This window comes from Siphateles boraxobius, unplaced genomic scaffold, assembly GCF_051911475.1.
Source record: "Siphateles boraxobius isolate OS27281-9 unplaced genomic scaffold, OSU_SipBor_1 86, whole genome shotgun sequence".
Taxonomy (NCBI): Eukaryota; Metazoa; Chordata; class Actinopteri; order Cypriniformes; family Leuciscidae; genus Siphateles; species Siphateles boraxobius.
The window spans coordinates 5,800,180-5,822,373 of NW_027509215.1; the positions used below are offsets into that span (position 1 = coordinate 5,800,180).

Here is a 22,194-nt window from a genome sequence, read left to right on the forward strand (position 1 = left end):
TGTGTGTGTGTGTGTGTGTGGCCTGGTAAACCCTACATTTTAGGGACAAAATGTGCCCACAAAGATGGCAATATCCAAAATCCTTGTCCTTGTGGGAAATTTTTTGGTCCCCATCAGGAAAACAGCTTATAAATCATTCTAAGTGTTTTTTTGACAATGTAAAAATGCAGAGTTTTCTTTTATGGGTATGTTTAGGGGTATAGGGTTAGTGTAGGGATATAGAATATACAGTTTGTGCAATATAAAAATGATAGAAAGTCTACGTAAAGATATAAAAACAAGTTTGTGTTGTGTGTGTGCTTGTGCAAATTAAGAACCTCTATGTACCGATGCTCTAAAGGATGCTAATACACGGATCTGAAAAAGCTGTAATGTATTGTCAAGAACTATAATTAGCTCCAAAGAAGTAAATCGCCAAACTGAAGACAGGAAAGATTTCTTTATTTACATTTATCTGCATTTACACCATGCACATTCTCTCAGGGACCAGCCCACTCTCACAAACACACACACATACACACACCTCATCACCATGGAACACTGACCCAGAATTCCCGGTGCTCTTGATCAGATCAGCACGGTGTGAGCGCGATCCACAATGACACGCCGTAGAGATGCTAGAGGTGATGGGAGAGAGAGAAAGAGAGAGAGAGAGAGAGAGAGAGAGAGAGAGAGAGAGAGAGAGAGAGAGAGAGAGAGAGAGAGAGAGAGAGAGAGAGAGAGAGAGAGAGAGAGAGAGAGAGAGAGAGAGAGAGAGAGAGAGAGAGAGAGAGAGAGAGAGAGAGAGAGAGAGAGAGAGAGAGAGCCTGGATGTTGTTCACATGCAAACCTCCCAGCATGCCCTTTTTGAGAGGTGGTGTCATGAAAACAGCAAGAATTGCAAATCAACTTAATCAAATATTGTGAATGCTGAAAGTGTACTTTAAAAAGTTATACAATAATAATTTAGGTTGTACTTTATTTTGCAGTACATGCAATTACAGTGTAGGCTACTTGCCTAAGAAAGTAGGCTACTGGGCTATATAAGGTATAACTACATGGATTAAGGGCAAGGTCCAGGGTTATTACCCAGTTATTATAATAAGTAGTATGTACATGGGGAACAGGACTGTAAAATAAAGTGCTACCCTAATTTGTATTATGCAACTCATTTTTTTTAACATGACTGTAGTTTGTTGTCTGAATGAACTCAGTTTGAACAAACAATATAAATAGACCACAAGAGTGTGTTGCACGAGGCCTCTGTAGGCTTTCTGAAAGGCTCATGTATGAAAAACTATGTCAGTATTATAATGAAGAGGAAAGGCGAGGAGGGGCGTATTAGACAGAAAAGAAAGAGAGCAGGGGGAATGTAATGGAAAAATAAAACACTCTGTTGTATCTTGTTTAAATGATCTGTGCTGGTTTTGGAAGTAAATCTGCCATTTAAACATGCTACAATGATACATACATACTTACTGATAGCTGAAAGCACAATTAAATCACCCAAAATATTTCATAAACGAGCATGCAAGGGTCAAGGATTGTGTATAACTTTGTAAAAAATGGGCGTTTGGGTTCTGCTGAGCTTTCTGATGAGTGTTGCGGCGCAGATTCTGTGTGGGCCTGGTTATAAGCCTTTCAAAGACAACCCTACTGAGCTTCGGGGCTTAATACAGATCTGTAGGTCTGTTACTATGTAGAATAGTGAAATGATGAGTCGGTGCACTCAGCCTCACTGGAATCACCGCCATCTAGTGGCACTTCCAGGCCTTGCAAGGCAACTAAACTGCAGAGCTAGTCATATTCACACACGTGCTCATGGAGACTTCGTTCAATAACCTTGCATCTTAAAGGAACCATGCAAACTTCTATTTTTAAACGATCAATGCGATATAAATACAGGGAAAGGAAACGGATATGGTGAAACACTGAGAAAATCAGCAAAACAAGGGGAGATGGCAGAGGACGAAAGAGTCAGAAGGTCCGAGAACAGTCAATACCTTAACATTTACCCATAATCCCACTGGGTTATGAAGTGGACACATTGGTGCATGTGAAGTAGCAACCCTTGATTCCCACACAGGAAGTGATGGTGAATATATAAACTCAATGATCCAGAATTAGAACTGAACACTTTGATTATTATTATTAATTAATTAATTTTAAAATACTAAAAAATTGCAGAAATCTAATTATCTCAACTGTTTATATAATAGAATAGTATCAGTATAAGTGAGTTTGGGGTGGGACAATCAGCAATTCTGTCTCGGAATTCCGTTTGGTGCCACTAGTGCCACCAAAATTACACACTTCACCAAAACTGTACACAATCATGTCCAGAATCACCAGACATTAGGTTGAATATAGTTTTATTATGCCATATAGTAAAGCTTAAAAACATACATAAAAAAAAAAACAGCAGCAGAAGCAAGAGGAGAAACCCTGCATGAGAGCGTTGTCTGTGCTTACCGTACGTGCTAAAGACATTCAAGTGAGCTACAAATCGCATACAGGAAAGCACATACCAGAACACCTCGGGGAAAAACACAGTTTCTCTCAGTGACTTAAAGGGATAGTTCACCCTTTTCTGTTATCATTTATTCACCCTCAAGTTGTTCCAAACCTGTATGAGTTTCTTTCTTCTGCAGAACACAAAAGAAGAAATTTTGAAGAATATGGGTAATCAAACAGTTGCTGGACCCCATTGACTTCCATAGTATGGAAAAAAAAACATTATGGAAGTCAATGGCTACCGTTAACTGTCTGCTTACTGACATTCTTCGAAAAAAATCTTCTTTTGGGTGAACTATCTCTTTAATATTCATGACCTCAATGTTTCGAACTCAAATTTAAAGGTGCACTCAGTAATTTTCCCTCACTAAAAAAATTTAAACTGTAAAACAATGATCACAGCTGAATGCTACTCACTTTATCTCTGTTTTGAGACACGTTTGAGGTCAGTAAGTTTTTTTTTAAAGAAATTATTATATTTTTATTCACCAATGACACATTAATTGACCAAAAAATACAGTAAAGACTTTTACATTGTTACAAAAAAAATCTATTTCAAACAAATGCCGTATTTCGGAACTTTCTTTTCATCAAAAAAAGTATCACGATTTACACAAATAATTAAGCAGCACAACTGTTTTCAACATTGATAATAATCAGAAATGTTTCTTGAGCAGCAAATCAGCATATTAGAATGATTTCTGAAGGATCATGTGACACTGAAGACTGGAGTAATGATGCTGCAAATTCAGCTTTGAATCACAGGAATAAATTACATTTTAAATTATATTCAAATAGAAAACAGCTATTTTAAATTGTAAAAATATTTCACAACATTACTGTTTTTACTGTATTCTTGACCAAATAAATGGTGAGCAGAAGATACTTTTTTTCACAAACATGAAAAAATCCCCAAACGTTTGAACAGTAGTGTACACATTCAGAATAATTTAGTCATAGATGACGGCAAACGACACTGGCATTAAGAACTGAGAACGACTGTATCTACAACGACAACAGAACAAGGAAAAAATATTACTGAGTCAACCTTCAATTCATTCAAATACTTCTGAACATTTTACCTTCTAAATGGAGTATATTAAAATGGAAGTCTTTATAATGATGCATTGATTTAATTTATAATACAGTATGTTACATAAAGGTCCAGCCTGACTGTTCTATGTCAACATACACCACACACAGATTACACTACATAAACACACATCAGTGGGGGGGGGTGAATGTAATTGGTGTCTGTGTATGTAAATAGAACATGAAACATATAATGATTAATATTAAAGTCGGGTTGGGGATAAGTTCCAAACCCGAAGCATTAAACACGATTGTCCCAGAGGAAACCAAGATAATTAATCATAGTGTCTAAATGAAAACATGTCATCGTTTTATGAATTAAATCACAATAATTAAACTCTTTTGGTATTAAAGAGACCATCAGTAAAAAATATAAACAGCAGCCTGTGACGTAAAACTCTTATATTTTAAAATCTATTTCTTGTTAAAACTTTTAAAAATCGCCAATACAACTATTAAGATAAACGTTTCTGTTGAATGTAAAAAAAAAAACTGTTAATTTGCAGATGTTCTGTTTCATTATATTATTATAATTATTTCTATTAATTTCTATTCTATTCCTTAAGGATAACAGAAAGAGGTACTCTTTCTTTTTTTCTTTTCTTTGTTAAGTCCATTTTGATTGCACTGATTTGTTTTATACTCGTAAAAATAAAGGTTCTTTATTTGCACCGATGGTTTCATGACGAACCTTTAACATCCATGGAACCTTTTCAATAGTTCTTTATACTGGAAAAAGGTTCTTTAGATTATAAAATGTTCTTCACACTAAGAAAAAAATGGTTCTTTTAATAAGTGTTCACTGAAAGGTAGTGATCATTTGACTTAAGAAAAGTGAGGAAACCCGTTGCTTTAAAATTATGAAGTAAATAAACTTGCGTACTTGAAAAAATTAAGTTAACTTGATAATTCCACATAACCTAATTTTTTCAATTACGCATTAAGATTATTTAACGGGTTTCCTTATTTTGGTCAACTTATCACTTTTTGCGTAACCAAAAATGGTTCTTCTATGGCGTCCCTGCAAAGAAAAAAAAAAAATTTGGAACCTTTATTTTTAAAGGGATAGTTCATTCTAAAATGAAAATCAAGTCATGATTTACTCACCCTGGAGTTGTTCTAATGCTGTATGCCCTTCTTTATTTTATGAACCACAATAGGAAAAAAAATAGGAAAAATTCCTGATCGTGTTCATTCATATAATAGCAATTAATAGCAACAACCATCAAGCTTTTTTTTAAAAAAAGACTCAAAAGTATCACAGAATGATCCGATGCAACAAGTGCAGTTTTTTTACAATACTTTTTTACTTTTTTGTAAAAAAAAAAAGCTTGATGCTGGTCTGCCATTATATGGATGAACACGAGCAGGAATTTTTTTGTGGTCCATAAAAGAAAGATAAATACAGCATTAGAACAACTCCAGGGTGTGTAAATTAAGGGTGAACTAACCCTGCATATGCATATGGAAAATGTGGAGAATTACTAACTCAAATGGCTTAACTTTTGACTAACTTAACCAGCAAGACTGCCTTGGTCAACCAGCTTCACCAAAAAGACCACCTATAAACCAAACTAAACCAGCATGAGAAGACATTTGAACCGGTTGATTGAAGACGTCCCTTGTTGCATTATATCTAATATAATTAATATGTTGAAATGGCCTGTTGATGTGTGAAATATTCACTAACTAATTTCTTCCATTTAATGCCCAGTTTAAAAATTCTCACTTTCTCTCATTCATCTCAACTGCTGCAGTAACTGATCAAAGAGTCATTTGTTGCTATGAACACATTTGAATAAAATAAATAACAAATACAAAGAACAGCAATGCATTTGTATTCAGTCAAATTTGGTGGCAACAGCTGATCAATCACAGGATGATGCTTATTTCTACATCGATTTAATTAGGATGTTGAAATGATGCAGTGGACTAATACCATCCAATATCTCCATTTGATCTATTTATCGTCTAGATCCACTCGCATGACGACATGGGTAAAAACCGAATGGCTAAACTCTGGTTGGCAGTCATGTCAGTGTGCTAAATTTACCACCGGCTGACTCTTAAAAAAGCTAACGCTAAACTCTGCTGTGATGTTGCAAATTGGAATGCAGACTATTGTCTCCATAGTAACATGTTCACTTCTTTTCAGGTACATGTGAATCTAACCAACGTGACTGTAAACAACTTGCACAGACTTGCTCTAAATGATGGTTTTAAAAATAGTAGCGTTTCGTACCTCAAAACCGCACTGCCTGAACATTTATGAAAGAAAACCAGTGGAAATGTTTAAGAATGTTAAATGATTGATACTAACACAAATCCGACATGTTAGCCCAGCTCCAAAACCTAGTGAGTTGCCTACCAAGACATCAATAAGGATGCCTTGTTTTGGCTAGATTTTATGACAACACTGCATGCTTCAGTTAGGACGATGCCTTAGAAAGTAAAGTTTGCTGCCTATGTAGACAGAAGACAGCAAGGCAGCTCACTAGAGTTGGAAACAGAGCTAAGGTGTGAATTCAAAGGCAGTGTTGTCATAAAACACCAGAGGGTAAGATTAAATCTGACTGAAAACACAGCAAGGAGATACTAGGATTTCCCCCTTGGGGAAAGTATTCTATGCTAGGCATTAGCGACTATACATTTCAAAATCTAACTCGAAGTAGAAGGCTTGGATCGCCGAACAATCCAGTCTAAAGTTAAATTTACACAAATTGTGGACTTCTTCGAACATTTTCCGTACCTTTCACATTCTTGCATCCTTTTAAGCCTCAGACTCTGATTGGTCAGTGGCGACACTGCCGTTCTGCTCCCCTACAACGGATTGGTCCTGGGTGTGTGTAACTCCGCCAACAGTAAATGTTGGCCTGTCTCCCTCCCTGATAGATTCTGAATCCGTGGACTTCCCCGTCGGTTCAGTCACATTAGGATCCTCCCATTTCTCTTCATCAAGCCGACTGGAGATCGACCAATAGAGATGTGCATCCAAACGGGCGGTGGCCAATGCCAGCTCTCTCGCCGAACAGGAGGGCGTGTCCACCTTTGAAAGATAATGAATACAAACAACTTTAGGAAAGCCAGGTTCACACTGTAGGATTTTGGCCAAATTTTGTGAATCCTAAAAGATTTCACAGATCCTAGGCCAAAATCTGAAGTCTTTGATCGTTAGTTTGACCAACAGCCGATTAATGACCGTTGCGATCAAATTTGACGTCAGAAGATTTGAGGCACAGTCCTGTAGTGTGGCTTCGCCTACGACAAAAGTCAAATCAAAAACCAATAGGAGCGCAGATCCTGATAACGCAATTAGTGAGACAACAACCAACCACCACTTGCTCCACACACACAGTCTTCGTTTTGTTTCCAGTTTTCTTTTCAAGAGAAGCCAAGATCAAAAGTAATGCTAGAGATTGTTTATGTTTGATAGCCAATATTTCTAAATGCAGCTCACATCACTGAAAGTGTCACGGATTGATAATGTGAAACTCTGGATGAGTCTTCTTGCGCGCGTATGTTTCTTGACTGCCGTACAGTCTGATATTAATGACAACTGAGATCCTACAGTGTGACACGGCTTACAGCGAGGATCATGTTCGTACAGTCTGACAAGCAACAATCATAAAGGAATATTATAAATCGCACAGTGTACACCCGGCTTTAGTATACTTTATACTAGAGGTACAAGGTCATTTATCAAGATCCTCATCCTGTGAACGACAGCTATAACAGATAAATCCTGCTGAATTTGATTGCATCTGTCTGTTAGCATACATTTTACAAGTATTTTGTATTTTACACAAACAGATTTTATTTCACATAAATGATCTAAATATAAATATTAATTAAAAACAATTAAATATTAACTAAATATCTAAAAATATTCAAAAATATAAATTATCACAATATTATAATATTATATACATTTCTTTTATTTAAACTTTTTGTAGCATTTCTACAAAAGTCCTGTTTGGCTGAAGGATAACAAATCAGAATGTGACTGCATAGGTAAGTCAATTTTTTTTCCCGGCGATGTACATTCATGACTCATCCAGAACTACAGCAACACCTAAAGCAATTTTCAATCGTATGGTATGGTGAGTGTCTTTTTATGAATAAATACAAATGAATAAATTAATGCAAATTAAATATTGATTTGAGTTAGCCTAAGAATGTAGCAAATCACTGAAAAAAAAAACATCTTGAGGTGAAAGAGAACCACGTTTTTCTCAAACAGTTGTTCCACAAGTTTTGCTTGTATAGAGTGTTACAGCTCATTATGCCTCACTGACTAGCTTCAACGCCGTCCTTCCATATTCACAGACTGACCAAAGAACTGCCGGTATTTAAAATCTTTGGAGTGACTCCCATGTCCCATCAGTGCAGAATTGTGACGAACGTTGATCTAGACTAGAGTGATGTAAAAGTCGCATGCCATGAATACTGAAATTACTGTTCGTACTGAGATCGCATTGCAAAAAAACCTGTATCTAATTTAAGACAGTCAGAATTGCAAATATCAGATTCCATGTGGTTTTTGCTGTTCACAATGTTATGGAAATAGCAGATCTGAGAAGCATGAAAAAAAAAAGAAATCCAGTTTGGGCCACTTTTGCCTGCAGTCTGTAAGTGGCAACTTAGTTCAACGTAGTCTGAACTAAAGAACCACTATAAAGACCCTTTTGTGTATTAAAAAGGTTCCATGGATGGTTAAGGTTCTTCGTGGAACTATAGATGACAATAATGAAGCTTTATTTATAGAGTATACAAAAATATTTGACCACAGAACTGCAATTAACTAATCAGAAAATCCAAATGCACGCCACAAACCTCAAACGTGTGGTGAAAGGCCCCATAATCCACGTCGAAGAATCCCTCGGCTAGCGTCATCATGGGACTAAACCTGTGACCCCATAAGAGCTCCTCAGCCAAGTAGGAGCTCCGTGCCTGACAGGTCATACCTGTAGATCAGAATATGTCCATCGATTACGAAACACAAATCAATACAACTCATTTACATGATATATTTAGTGTGTGTATGCACCTGTAGCTTCCACCATCCCCTCCAAGATGACAACAACCTCAAAGTCCTCTTTCTCCAGCTGAGCATGTGACATGTCCCAGAAAGGAGAGCGAACATCGATCTCGTGAGAGATCACCAGTGGAGACACCAAGAAGAGACGATCGTCTCCCGTCTCAAAACCCACACTGATATCCGTCTGATCCAGTGGAATGAACTCACCTAAAGAGAAAGAGAAGTAACCGGTTAAAAAAAAACTAATTATAACACACTCATTGTACAATATAACCACCAGGTGGCGCCACTTCATCACTAACTAGGTCTATGTGAGGGCGCAGATGAAGGTGTTGAATGCTGTCTTACCCTCTTGTGTCTGTTTGGATTTGATAAGTTTGGCTCTCATGTTAGCGCCCACAATGTGGGAGGATCTCAAGTCCCCGACGCGGAACATCAAACAGAGCTTGTCATCCCGCAGTGAGATGACAGCATTACGAGAGAACACCAATGTCTCGGCACGCTTATTCGGCTGGGAGATCTTCACAAACATACAACCAACCTAGTGAGAGAGAGAGAAAAAGGAAGAAAACTATGTGTTTTTTACATTTTAGAAAATGTAAGCGGTGCTCAGTGTTATTCTCAGAGTCATTTATATACTATTGTACCATGGTCTGTCAGAATACTCTGTTCTAATTGGCTGGAAGGTGTGCAATAAGGCGTGCGTTCTATATTAATGTGTTGCTTTTATTAAAGCACACACACATTATGGGTGCAACTCAATCGGCTCCCTAGGTTGTGAATCAGAATATCGTGTTCACGAATTCGGGCACTGGTAAGGACAGCACAGGGAGTGGGACTTGGCAACGGCTCACTAAACATTGGGACACTGATGACATTATTTCCGTCGACATGACAACGTCCTCAGTGTACAACATCACTACTGGTGTTTATGAACAACAGCAGAGCTGACATTATGTTTTAATGTTATTTAAAGTAGCTACATTACTATACATACTTTGTTTGTTACATACACGTGCAACATTTCAGCAGTAAATAAATTATAAATGTTAGCTAGATTATGTTCATTACCTGTCTAGTGATATGTTTAAATAACGGTATTTTAAAAAACATCTATTGCGTGACATCCATTTAGGGAACATAGTGAGCATCGGTGCTCCCTGTTGTTTACGGTGCATTGTGGGAGTTTTTAGGGAGTGAAGGATTTTGCGATTGAGACAGCCTTAAAATGGCCGATTCCCTGATCAGTGCCCTGACTGAACTAGGCAGCTGATTGAGACGCACCCTGTCACTCGCACACAGAGATCGGAATGAAATTAACTTATACTGAAATGCTACATTATATTATTCAGCAAGGAGGTTGTAACATTGCTGTTTTTGAAGTATTTAAACTCACAGCTTCATTGCTAATAGAGACGCTCCACAGATGTAGGTAATACACACACACATCTCTCTCTTAATAGGCTAATTCATTCAAATAAATGTTATACTTCATGTAACCTTGCTGCACTACTTTATCTCTGTCTGATTTAAAGCAGACAGAATGCTAGATCTAATGAGCTGTAATTGATGAAATAACCATCATTTTATCCCGTCCAATCAAATTAAGTGCAGCAAACATCGATAACGGGTTTAACTTTTCAATACTGGCAAAAGACCATGATATAAGAAGGAAAATCCACGGCTAGTTGTGTGTTAAACCATTTGAATGGACTCCGAGTCGCGTCGGCCGTTTTTTTTAATCCACGTTGTGCAAAATTGATTCGAGCTTTAATTTTTAGAATATCATTATAATTTCTTTTTTCTAAGTTTTAGGGATTCTGTAATGTGCTTTTGATATTTTTATTAGTTTTTGCTTTTTGCCTTTCATTTTTAAGGTTTTTTTTTGTTTAACTTTTTAACCAAATATTTACATTTAAAAAAAGTTTTTATGTATAATTTTAGTTTTAGTCTGTCCAAATGAATCCAGCCACAATGCTAAAATGAACATGTTTTTTGAACAATATAATGTTATATAATGTGTGAGAATAACTAACTATATAATGTTCATATTCATTATGCAAAAAATCTTGCAGCTAAGATGTTGTGGGTGGTTACTATGGTATTGCTACGATTTATGCTGGATGGTTTCTTAATGGATGAAGTCAAAAGTTACTAAAATTATGGGATTTTTTTTGTGCCATTTTCTCATGTGGCATGTAAAAACCTGGTCACCCACAATTTGTAAAAACCCGGTCACCCACAATTTGTAAAAAGCTGGTCACCCACAATTTGAGATATAATTTATATCTGTAGCACTATAAGGGAGGAGGATGAATTATATGCTTGAATTCAATGCTAAGAAACAATTCTGTAATCCCAAATATGAGCAATCGTTGTAGTAATGCTAGTCTTTGCAAAATACCCCACTAATTAAAAATAAAGTGAGACATGAGAGCAAACGTTTAATCTAATGCAGAAACTAGGACGTGGCATTTAGACAGAGTCTGGTGTGTGTGTGTGTGTGTGTTCATGTTTATGTCCCCACAAGTATAGTAAAACATGAAATCACCTACATTGTGGGGACCAGCCAGCGGCCCTCATGAGGAAAACAGTGTATAAATCATACTAAGTAATGTTTTTTGAAAATGTAAAAATGCAGAAAGTTGTGTGTGATGGGTAGGTTTAGGGATAGGGGCAGTGTAAGGGGACAGAATATACAGTTTCTACAGTATAAAAACCATTACGCCTATGGAGAGTCCCCACAAAGATGTGTGCGCCTGTTTGTGTGTGTGTGTGTGTGTGTGTGTGTGCGTGCGTGTGCGTGTGTGTGTGTGTGTGTGTGTGTGTGTGCGTGTGTGTGTGAGAAACACAACCCCTGGGGGCAACATTTAAACCAGGACATTAGAGATATAAATGAACTTATCACAGCCGCAAAAAAACACATTCAAATTTAGGCCAGAAATGAGATCGTGAAGGGGGTTGAAATTGGCAAAAGAGACAGATTTACAAAAGGAGAAAAGACATACACAGAAACAGAGGGATAGGGTACACACATGTGTCGTCCAAAACGCATGACTCATTTGCTCTTGGTTATGGATGATATAACTCAGTAGAGCACAGATATACAAACGAAAGCCACGTGCGCTGAAAAAACACTCCTTTACCAGACCAAATCAAGCATGGGAATCATGTTGGACTTTCTACAAAAAGAGTCCAAATAGTATATACACACTCACAGTATATATAATATCCTTTGGAGGGTATTAGCATATATTTGTTTTTAATGTTCAATTGATAAAAAAAATATTATATATATATATATTTTTTTTTTTAAATAAAAATCATAATCAGCATTACAATTTGCATAAAAATGTACAAAATATTGATTTTACAAAAAAAAAGCATGTTTTGCGTTCTTACCATGAATGCATTGACCATAGATCCCAGGATGGCTTGTAGCAGGAGTAACATAGTGCCCACTGGACACTGGTCAGTGATGACACGGTATCCGTAACCAATGGTCGTCTCCGTTTCAATGGAGAAAAGGAACGCAGAGATGAATCCATTAACATTATTGACACATGGAGTCCATGCCTCATCCTCCAAATGATCCAGATCACCCCTGCCATAAGAAAGAAGAAGGGAGTGCGAGCGAAGGAGATATTTTGTTTATGTGTCCTTTGGCTTTTCTTTAAATCACACAGTCTCTTTTAGTAAATTGGCTCTTGCATCTTACAGCACAAGGAGAAGCGCTTGTTCTCAAGTGTCCACCCACACACATTACTTGTGTTCATATCTAGTGTGGATGAACATGACAGTGCGTGGACAACACAAATGTACAGGATCTATGAGCAGAACATTGAATGTTGATATACAAACACTTGATTGAGAAGCATTTGTCAGGGAAGAATTCATTTATTTTTGCCAATATCAAAAAAATATATTCATTTTTATATTTTGGTTGCTACCTTATAGTATTATTTTTAAATTATTTGTATACTATTATAATATTTGTTTATATGTTGAATTCGCTTTTTATTTATTTATTTGGTTTTCGTTTCAATTTTAGTGTTAGTCATTTTGTTATGTGGTTTTGTTATTATTTTGTATATTTAATTTTATTTCAGTTTTTTAATAGTTTTATTTTTAGCTAACGGTAACAACGCTGATAGGATGGCCAGTATAATAAATATGTCTGTTGTTTTCAAACCAAGTAGCAACCTATAATTTTACATACTTCAAAACATTATATTTGTACACGTTATATATATTATAATGTACACAAGTTTCATAACTATTTATTATTTTTTGAACCTGGTAAAGAAAAAGACAATACTGAATGAGTATTATTATTGTTATCATTATTGATATCGGCCATTTCAGATGCTGATAATATATAAATATATATATATTTTAAAAACACTAATATTGCCCAATACTAATTGTTACCAAAATCTTCTGCATCTCATATTTAATAAAAATGCTTCATATTTTGCATAAAAGAAGAGTATTAGGGCCGCTTCACACAGAACGTGTTTTTGCTGTTAAAACTAAGACGTAGGTCAGTGGTAAGAAAAAAGTGAAAAAAAATCTATATACCAAAATATATTTAAAATACATTACAAATCCATTAACATTTTTACTGACATCGCATGAGACTTACTGATATAAATATTATAATTAAACTTTATTTGGAGTACTTCCTTATTGCACAATGCACATTTCTTAATATTGAGCCATAAATGTGTTTTAAAATCACTATTAGTAAGGATAGTATGATCTCTTACTTGCAATAGTTCCACTTTAGTACAATCAAATATATATATAAAATATATACATATATATATATATATATATATATATATTATATATATATAAATAAATAAGGATACATAAGTATATCTTTAGTTAAATCTCAGCACTACTTCTGGATAACTAAAGTGGATTAAGTACAAAATTAGTTGTTCCAATTTAGCAGATTTTAAGTATATAAATTTAGTATACGATAAATACAGTTGCAGGGTATTTAGATTAAGTACATAAATATGCAAACATATTTTTAGTATACTTACAATAAAATGTATTTCAAAAATTTTTTGGTATATTTATTTTTCACTAGGGTAGAGATGTGTTTTTTAAAAGTTGAACTTTTAACTTGAGCGCCGTGTTTTTAGAATGCCGTGTCATTTGTAAGATGCTGCAAAAGACACAAGCGCAACGGTTAAAGACATCCGTCTAGCACGTGTTTACATTGAAAAACAATGGAAAAAAGGCGCAGTGGAATGGAAAAAACGCGTTCTGTGTGAATGGCCCCTTAGAATTTAAAAGTTTAAAAGGTATAAAAATGTGTGTTTGTGTGCGTTATTCATACCTGCAGTATGCAATGAGGTACCATATTGCTCCAAAGAAGAGCCAGGTCACTGCATACGCCATGACGAAGACAAACAGCGAGCAGCGCCAGTTCAGATCCACCAGGGTGGTAAAGATATCCGTCAGGTAACGGTACGTCTCGCGCATGTTACCGTGCTGCACATTACAGCGGCCGTTTTTCTCCACATAACGCTGCCTTTTACGCTTGTTGCGTGCTGGAGAGAGACAGCGAGAAAGAGAGAGAAATTGGAGCAAGTGACAGTGAGTAAAAAAGGACACAAAAAGTAGGCAAACACTGTCACTGAGCAGCTTACCGCAATCCATTTTTAAAAATAGATCCAATGTATAATTGAGGTAGACATCCAAAAAAAATTTCTAAATGAACAAGTGGAAGAACACTGACATGCTGTTCCTCTAAAGGTGTTAGAGTAGCTCTGTCTGTTTCATCATACATATATAAAGAACACAACTCTTTGACAACCACCAACTGTACTCCTACAGCATCTAATGATTGAGTCTTACCCCATCCAAACTTGCTCCACTCTTGCCCCGACCCCTGAACCTTCTTCTGCGGCTGATTGGCCTGCGCCTCCCTTGCAGCCATCTTGGCCTGGAAGGTCATTTTGTTATTGGATGATGGCTGTGTGGGAGGGGCCGTCTCCGTGGTTACCACATTTCCCAGCTCCTCAGATGCGTTCTGTACATCAGTGGGCGGAGCATCCTTTGGCGCCTCCTCCACAGGCTCCTCCCCTTTCTCTGGAACTGGGAGGGACAGGGATTCGGGGCACGAGGAGAAAGCGGTGTTGTCCAGTGCCATTGTGTGAGTTGTGTGTGTGTGTGTGTGTGTGTGTGTGTGTGTGTGTGTGTGTGTGTGTGTGTGTGTGTGTGTGTGTGTGTGTGTTAAATAATGTGTGTGTGTGTGGTAACAATGTTCCTCAGTTCCTTATAATCAGTTGAAGAGTCTCATTTGTGCCTTTGTCTTATTTCTGCAAAAAAGACAGAGAGACAGACACTGATAAAACCAAAATAGACCTAATTAAAAATTTTACCAATGGGCTGAAAGTTTTAGAACATTCTCTCAAGACATTCTCTAGTTTTCGAAGTAATTTGCTCCCAACAAGAGAATAACAGCTTTATTTTACTGCTGATTATTGTTTAACGTTAATTTGAACCTAGCCTTTCATTCACTTCCCCCATTATGCATTAAGCATCCAATTAACTGGCTGAAATGAACTTACGTAGATTACATTGATTACTTCATGCAATTCAACCTTTTAAAAAACATTTTCCACATCAAACATGCTGTTAGAGGCCGTTTTAATACATAGTCAAACATTTGATCTGTTATCAGAAGAGCTCTACCAAAACACACAAACCCAAGAAGCAAACTTAAATATGAGTCTCACTTGACTTAAATTAACCTCCAAATTCAACAGCTATAAAACAGCTAAACAAATGTTTACAAGCAAGTGATCATAAAGGAAGCAAGAAGATTTAGGCTAGCTTTGTGTTGCATTTAATCCACAATAAAACATAAGCTCCAATGCCCACACAAATCCACCCAGAAACGGGCGACTGTCCACGTAATTCTAACCATACAGGTCTGCTTTTCCCGCATTGTCACCAACTGTCTCTATGATCTACTTAGGCTTACAATGCTTATAAGATACACAGTCGAGTACAAATAATGGACTGTTTGAGGTTCAAAACCAGTTAAGATCTATGCCAAAGATGCTGTTGATTACCACCATTTGATTTGTTTCATAATGCTCTCAGTAATGCATTTACAATGTAATTCTATGGGGCAAGATAGTCGATAAATTTGCAGTCTGTGATTTTTTTTGTGAAAATAAATATACATTTATTTTCCATAAAAATGTGTGCTGTACGATCTATTATAAAGGTGTCTAAATTGTCCTTTTAGCAGTGGGATTACTAATCGAGGCGAATTCTGGTAGGTGGTAAACAGTCCACTTCTAGTATTTTTGTGCGTATAATGAAGAATTCACTGCCTTGAAATGGTCAAGACAGGAGAAAAGGAGATGTTACATTGAAAAGACAATGCTAGTAAGTGATTTGACTAATCTTGTTAACAGTTAGAATAAATTCAAAACTTTAAATTTTTCCTGATGCACTGTCCCATAGATTTCCATTTTAGTTGCATTACCTTTAACAAAGTTTTTTGCTTTTGTCTTTGTGGTCGCTATCAAAGCATTAGTAACTCTGTTTTAGAGCACCCTGACCATCTTAACAGTCTCAACCTATGTCTGCTTGTCCCATGGTAGATGGGGCGAGTGTTCAGGAAACCTGTTTGAAAACAATTATTATTTTTGCAAAGCTACTGGCTCAGAAATCACACAATCAGCCTTAACTTATAGAGTGCTAAAAATAGGAAGTACACATCACCCTGGTTCACTCCTAAAAACCAAATAGAATATAGCAGAAGATTCTTAAAAATTTCGTTCATCTTATTTTGTTAATTTGAAAGTCTCTTTACATCCTGAAAGCAATCACTAATTTAAGTGGTCTAAATGTGTTTATATGTATATATCTCGTCTGTTGAAGGAGTAGGAACGTAAAATGTTCGTCCAATCATTGAATTCAGTCTGAAAGCAATGGTACGATTTCCTACCTGCCTGTCAACATATGTATTCTATATCTCAGTGCACCTGCTCACGCAGACGTCACACATCATCAGCATGTTTCTCTGCAGAGTTAGACAGACGTCAGTCACTGAGCACCACAACAGAAACAGCAGCACCTTTAACAGTTCCTCCTGAAGCAAAACAACCAGCTTATGCTGCGTTCACACCATAAGTACTGTAATTTGGAAGAGATGGAGAAACCCCGTGACGTTATACTGGTAGCGGTTCGTGACTCGAATTTATGTTTCAGTGGCAACACTATCAACGCCGACATGAATCTGCAACAGACAGATGATACAGGTCAGAGCTCTTTAAGTTGTTAATGTTCATTATTGTTGTAATGTAATGTGCTTTGAGACATGAGGTAGTTTAGCACTGTCTCTCATGCCGCTTTTGTTTGCTCCCTGCTAGGGCTGTGTTGAAAAAATCAATTCACCAATTCTGAATTGATTTTGATATTAATTTCTAAAGATCGATCTGTAACTCAGAGGATCGATTTAATAATAGGCTTACATTTTCCCCGTGAACTTTAACTTGCCGCGACTGGGAGATCCCTGTATGCGCATTGAAAGCTTCAGCGCGCACATTGTTACGACAACGGGCTTTGAGTGAGTCATTAAACCGTTCATCCAACGAACACGTTCAAAAAAGCTGATTCATTAAAAGACATGTAGTGAAACAATGTGTTAATTATTTTTAACTTTGAGTTCCACTTTTCAAGGCTCAGCTGAGCAGCAATGCGTCGCATGGGTAACGCTGAAGCTGATGCTTCACTTATTAGAGACCAATAATGCATTGATTCAATGCGTGACTCGCTGATTTTATTTTCCCGCGGCTTCCTCGCGCTGTGGAATGCTCACCAGCGCTGCTGCTGACACACATTAATGGTAAATACCCGTGACGTGAAAGTTAGAAGGATGATACAACAAATATTTCGCTTTCCTTTGACACGGCAATACGAATTTTCACAAATACACATGACTTCAAAGACAGACGCAGGTAATCGCACGCGCTCTGCCGATCTCTCTCATTCACTGTCTGTGCAAAGCCTCTGTAGGCTACACATCACCACGATAAACAGTCTTGTTTGTTATCATTATGAACTTGTTTAACATTCAATACACATGCATGAAGTTCAAAACAAGAAGGGTATAGCCTTATAAAAAAACGTGAATATCGCGGTTGCTGCGGTTACTTGCAATCCTCTGCGGTTGACTTGTCAGTAGCGCGGTACTACAAGATTGCGGTAGCCTAATCGCGATAGCCCTAGTAGCCTACTGCTGCTGAAATACCTCTGCGTCCTCTGTCGTCTACACCAGTGCAAGTTTGTGAAAGCAGTTGTATCAACACTCTGGAAGGGGGATTGTTCTTTACAACCATCAATACTCCATTAATTTGCAGTTAAATTTCTATAATAATAGTATCAATATGTTGCATAACTAGTCCTGTAATTCAGGTAACAGCTGGAAAAAATGCTTTTTTCTAAAACACTTATCTAAATCTCGAAGATCGGATCAGATCGGATCGAATCGAATCGAATAATGATAATCGATTCAAGATCTTGAGAATCGGAATCGAATCGATTCTTGAAATTTGAATCGAAACCCAGCCCTACTCCCTGCTGTAGGCATTCATGTGTTTTGAAAGGCGGGTGGGATCTTTAAAGCTAGCTCGCTATTGCTAGCCTCTCTGAAAATACCCAACCCAACCTTTAAGCTTCCAACAACTCGTTCTTTCTTCAATTTAAAAAAAAAAAATCCTGAAATGTTGAGTTAGAATAGTCTGCAAGTGCATGATTATAAATACAACAAAGCTGTAAAAGCTGTAAAATGTTAAAGTTGACTAGTGAGTATATGAGTTCACCAGTTCGGTGTGATGACATATCCCTGAGAGCCTAGTCCCATTACTGATGTATTTTATGCCATGGAATAAAACATAAAAGCATATTAAGCTTGTGTTAACCTTATTTCAGGCATTTAACCAAAAATCCATTCAAAAACATACTAAGTTCAGGATGATGGAACCAGAAGTGCTAAAATGCTAACTTGTTTCTGTGTTTCGGCCTATAAAAATACGTCATGCCTGCAGCAATCTATTTAAGAGTGACTTGACCTGCGCTGAAAACCACCTTTTTGCTTTCATTGCATATATCCAAACATCCTGCACTATCGATTCATCGACAATGGCATATTTCACTGCTGCATCATCTCCACAGTAGCGGTAACATCTGTCTGACTGAGTCTGATCTTGTTTGCTGTGTTTACACAGTGTGTTAGGGTGCGAAGTCCGGCAAGGCGCTATATTTAGCTCTGATAGTCTGGCAGTAGTAATCACGCCTACTCGAGGATGGATCATGATCTGCCTTTTTGGTCTAAGCCACATTTAGACTCATGAATCTTTCACGGATTGATGGATCTGCGTGGAGATGTGCTCATGTGTTCAAAACACAAAACACACACACACACACACACAAAGAAATCAATAATACTCGAATTAGTCTGAATGGAGCAGGTAGCAGAGATGACACATGACCATCATTGGGAACAAACTGGCTGTGTGTGTGTGTGTGTGTGCACAACAGTAAAATAGTAATTTATTGTCAGATATAGCATATACCTTCTATAATAGTGTATAATTAAACAAAAAATGTGTTAGTAAAATTGTATATCTGTGTATTTGTGTTTGTTTGTCTCTGTTTTTCTGTCTGTTTGTGTGGGTGGTTTATTCACAGTCCTGATGGAAAGTGGGATTGTCATGTTTTCTAATTTTGGTCTTTTGGGAGAAAAAAAACTTGATGTGACAAAAAGCTGCAATTACGCACACGAAAACACACACACACACACACACACACACACACACACACACACACACACACACACACACACACACACTACCAGTGGCTTATGTTTGTCTGGGAGACCTCAGGCTCACTAGCCTGCTGTTTATATGACTATTACTGCATCACTGGAATATAAATCAGTGCAAACACACAAAGCTTTTTGAAACTGAATTTTAAAGACCACCAGACAATGCTATTTGTGTGTGTGCATGACAATAAGTCCGACTGTATTTTCAATTTTATATATATATATTTTTAAATCTTGTAGATGACTATTATTACACATTTTTATAGTAGCTACAAATGTGATATTATAACACGTTTTTATTGTGAGTAATTTTAAATCCCATGCTCTTAATTTAGCACGTATAGCATATGTCCTTATATATAGCCTATATATAAAAAAAAAATTATTACAACTATTTAATTGATGCATTTATAACATTTAAATTCCTTTCAAACTCATTATTTAATAGGTAAATGTTTTCTTTTTATGTGTTTTTTCTTGTTTTTTATTTTGTTGCGTAGGCTACATTTAATTTTTCGCTTCCAGTCAGCCTACTTACAAGCAATCATGCAGTCACGTAAACGAAAAATAAACATAAAACTCATGCACATTTACTGGCGTTCAACTGCATGTCTTTATCAACAAACGAAAATTAACCAGCATACGTAGGCTAATAGCCTACCGTACAACTAACCCTACCTGCCACTGAGGCTTTCTCCAGAACATTAACTTCCGCGTTTTAAATACTTGAGATCTGCGGGTTTGTTAGTCCTAATGTCTGATGTTGAGCTCCTCGATCAGACTCATGCCGTCGATGTTGATGACGATGTTGGTGATGTTGTTCATCAGCGGGTGGGAACAGAGACGCAGCATCACTCGAGCATCATTTCACCTCCAGGAGACAAAAGAGAGCCAGCCAATCCACACAGAGCAAGAAGGAACTTGTGAAATATTAATCGAAACGCAATATCGTGCTGCAGATGATGGCAATGAATCCTCTTTCCACTGCGGAGAGTCTTCTGATTAAAATGGAGGACATCTGACTGTCAGGATGCATGAGAGATTGGAGAGCGAGCGGCGTCGGCGTGATTCACCGGCTCTGCGCAGGTGTTCGTGTGTGTGTGTGTGTGTCAGAGAGAGAGAGAGAGAGAGAGAGAGAGAGAGAGAGAGAGAGAGAGAGAGAGAGAGAGAGGCAGAAAGCATGGAGAAATGGGCAATTAGAGGTGGGATGGAGAAGGGGGGAGGTGGTGGAGATGAGGTCAGCCTCACAAAAATATCTTTCTCAGACATTGTAAAACACATGAGCCACTATATAATGTTTTATTAGGCTACTTTAAATATACCATATACAGTATTTCATACATTTGATAGGCCTATATTTATTTATATTTTTTTCTTTTAATGTATTAATTATTAACCGTCTAATTTATATTATTATATATTATTAATTATTAATATTATTTATATATTATTAAATGATCGAATTATATATTAAAATATATTATATTAGGCTATAACACAATATAATTAATATAATATGATAAATTATAATATAATATTATACAATATAATGTCATGAGGAAAACTAAATACTAGATACAAGAGAAAAATGTAACCCACCTTATTAAGTAATTTGATAATGTTTTTATCATTTTAAATTAAGCTTTACATTGTTGAATATTAAATAACATGGCTTGTTAAATAAAACTATATATATATATATATATATATATAAATAAAACTATACATACATATATTTATACACTTTCATATTTGTATAAATAAATAAAATATATAAATATAACTCTCACTCACACTCACTCTCACTCTCTCTCTCTCTCTCACACACACACACACACACACACACACACACACACACACACACACACACACACACACACACACACACACACACACACACACACACACACACACACACACACACACACATACAATACAAGGGAATATATATCCTGCCCTCTGCTGGCAGGATGCATAATCTTTTCTGAAAAGACAACTGTCAACTGTAACATTAAAAAAGGCAATGAAATAATATATAATATAAAATTGAGAGTATGTATTCTATATACCGTGATAATGTACTGAAGTAAACTGATGTGTATCTATAACATTCAAACAAGTATGTGACAATACATATACTAATAAGGAAAGTCTTTCCATAGACTTAAGTGAAGTTAATACATCATGGTACGCCCGATGTTTAAGAAGCAAAGATGCTTCATCACTGCAGATTCTACTAATAATACAAGAGCTTCTAAAAATGCAACTCCTCTGTCACCGTGTTACCTATGTGCCAGACTTTTGGGAAGTTTCAACTATGCAATTACTCTTCTACGCTGTCATTAGTTGGAACACATCTTGGAAATGTACATTTGTTTAAGCTATCTCTGTTTTAATGATACCCATATAACAGATTAATTTAAAACGAGTGTACATTTGTGAGCCTGGAAAGGTCAGATGAGAATGTCTCCTGTATACAGTGCTGAATGTACAAGTGAAAATACCTCTTTTTTATCTCGCTGTTGGGAGTCTTGTTCAGTAACTCTTCGTCCATGTCATTTGAGTTTGGAACAGAGACTACAAAGAAAATGTCCTTACAAACACCCTGTTAGAATTTCTACATACAACATGTGCATGTGCTGAAGACAAAAATCCTGCACAAGAAAAGAAACTCAAATTAACTTGCAGTGCTGTAAGCATCTATACA

The 22,194-nt window shown here is 36.6% G+C and overlaps 1 protein-coding gene across 2 annotated transcripts; it reads right to left on the minus strand.

Moving 5' to 3' along the window:
• Positions 1-2,334: 2,334 nt before the first annotated feature.
• On the minus strand, positions 2,335-20,585 carry kcnj9 (potassium inwardly rectifying channel subfamily J member 9). Of its 2 annotated transcripts, XM_077221744.1 has the most exons (8): positions 20,166-20,585; positions 14,498-14,961; positions 13,977-14,190; positions 12,026-12,227; positions 8,972-9,164; positions 8,633-8,830; positions 8,419-8,549; positions 2,335-6,631 (listed from the first exon to the last, which is right to left on the minus strand). In XM_077221744.1, exons 2-8 carry the CDS (start codon positions 14,790-14,792, stop codon positions 6,356-6,358), a joined length of 1,509 nt encoding a protein of 502 aa, XP_077077859.1. In that variant the 5' UTR covers positions 14,793-14,961; positions 20,166-20,585; the 3' UTR covers positions 2,335-6,355. The 2 variants fall into 2 exon arrangements, with proteins under 2 accessions (XP_077077859.1, XP_077077860.1); XM_077221745.1 differs by lacking the exons at positions 14,498-14,961; positions 20,166-20,585 and adding an exon at positions 14,290-14,494.
• Positions 20,586-22,194: the final 1,609 nt, after the last annotated feature.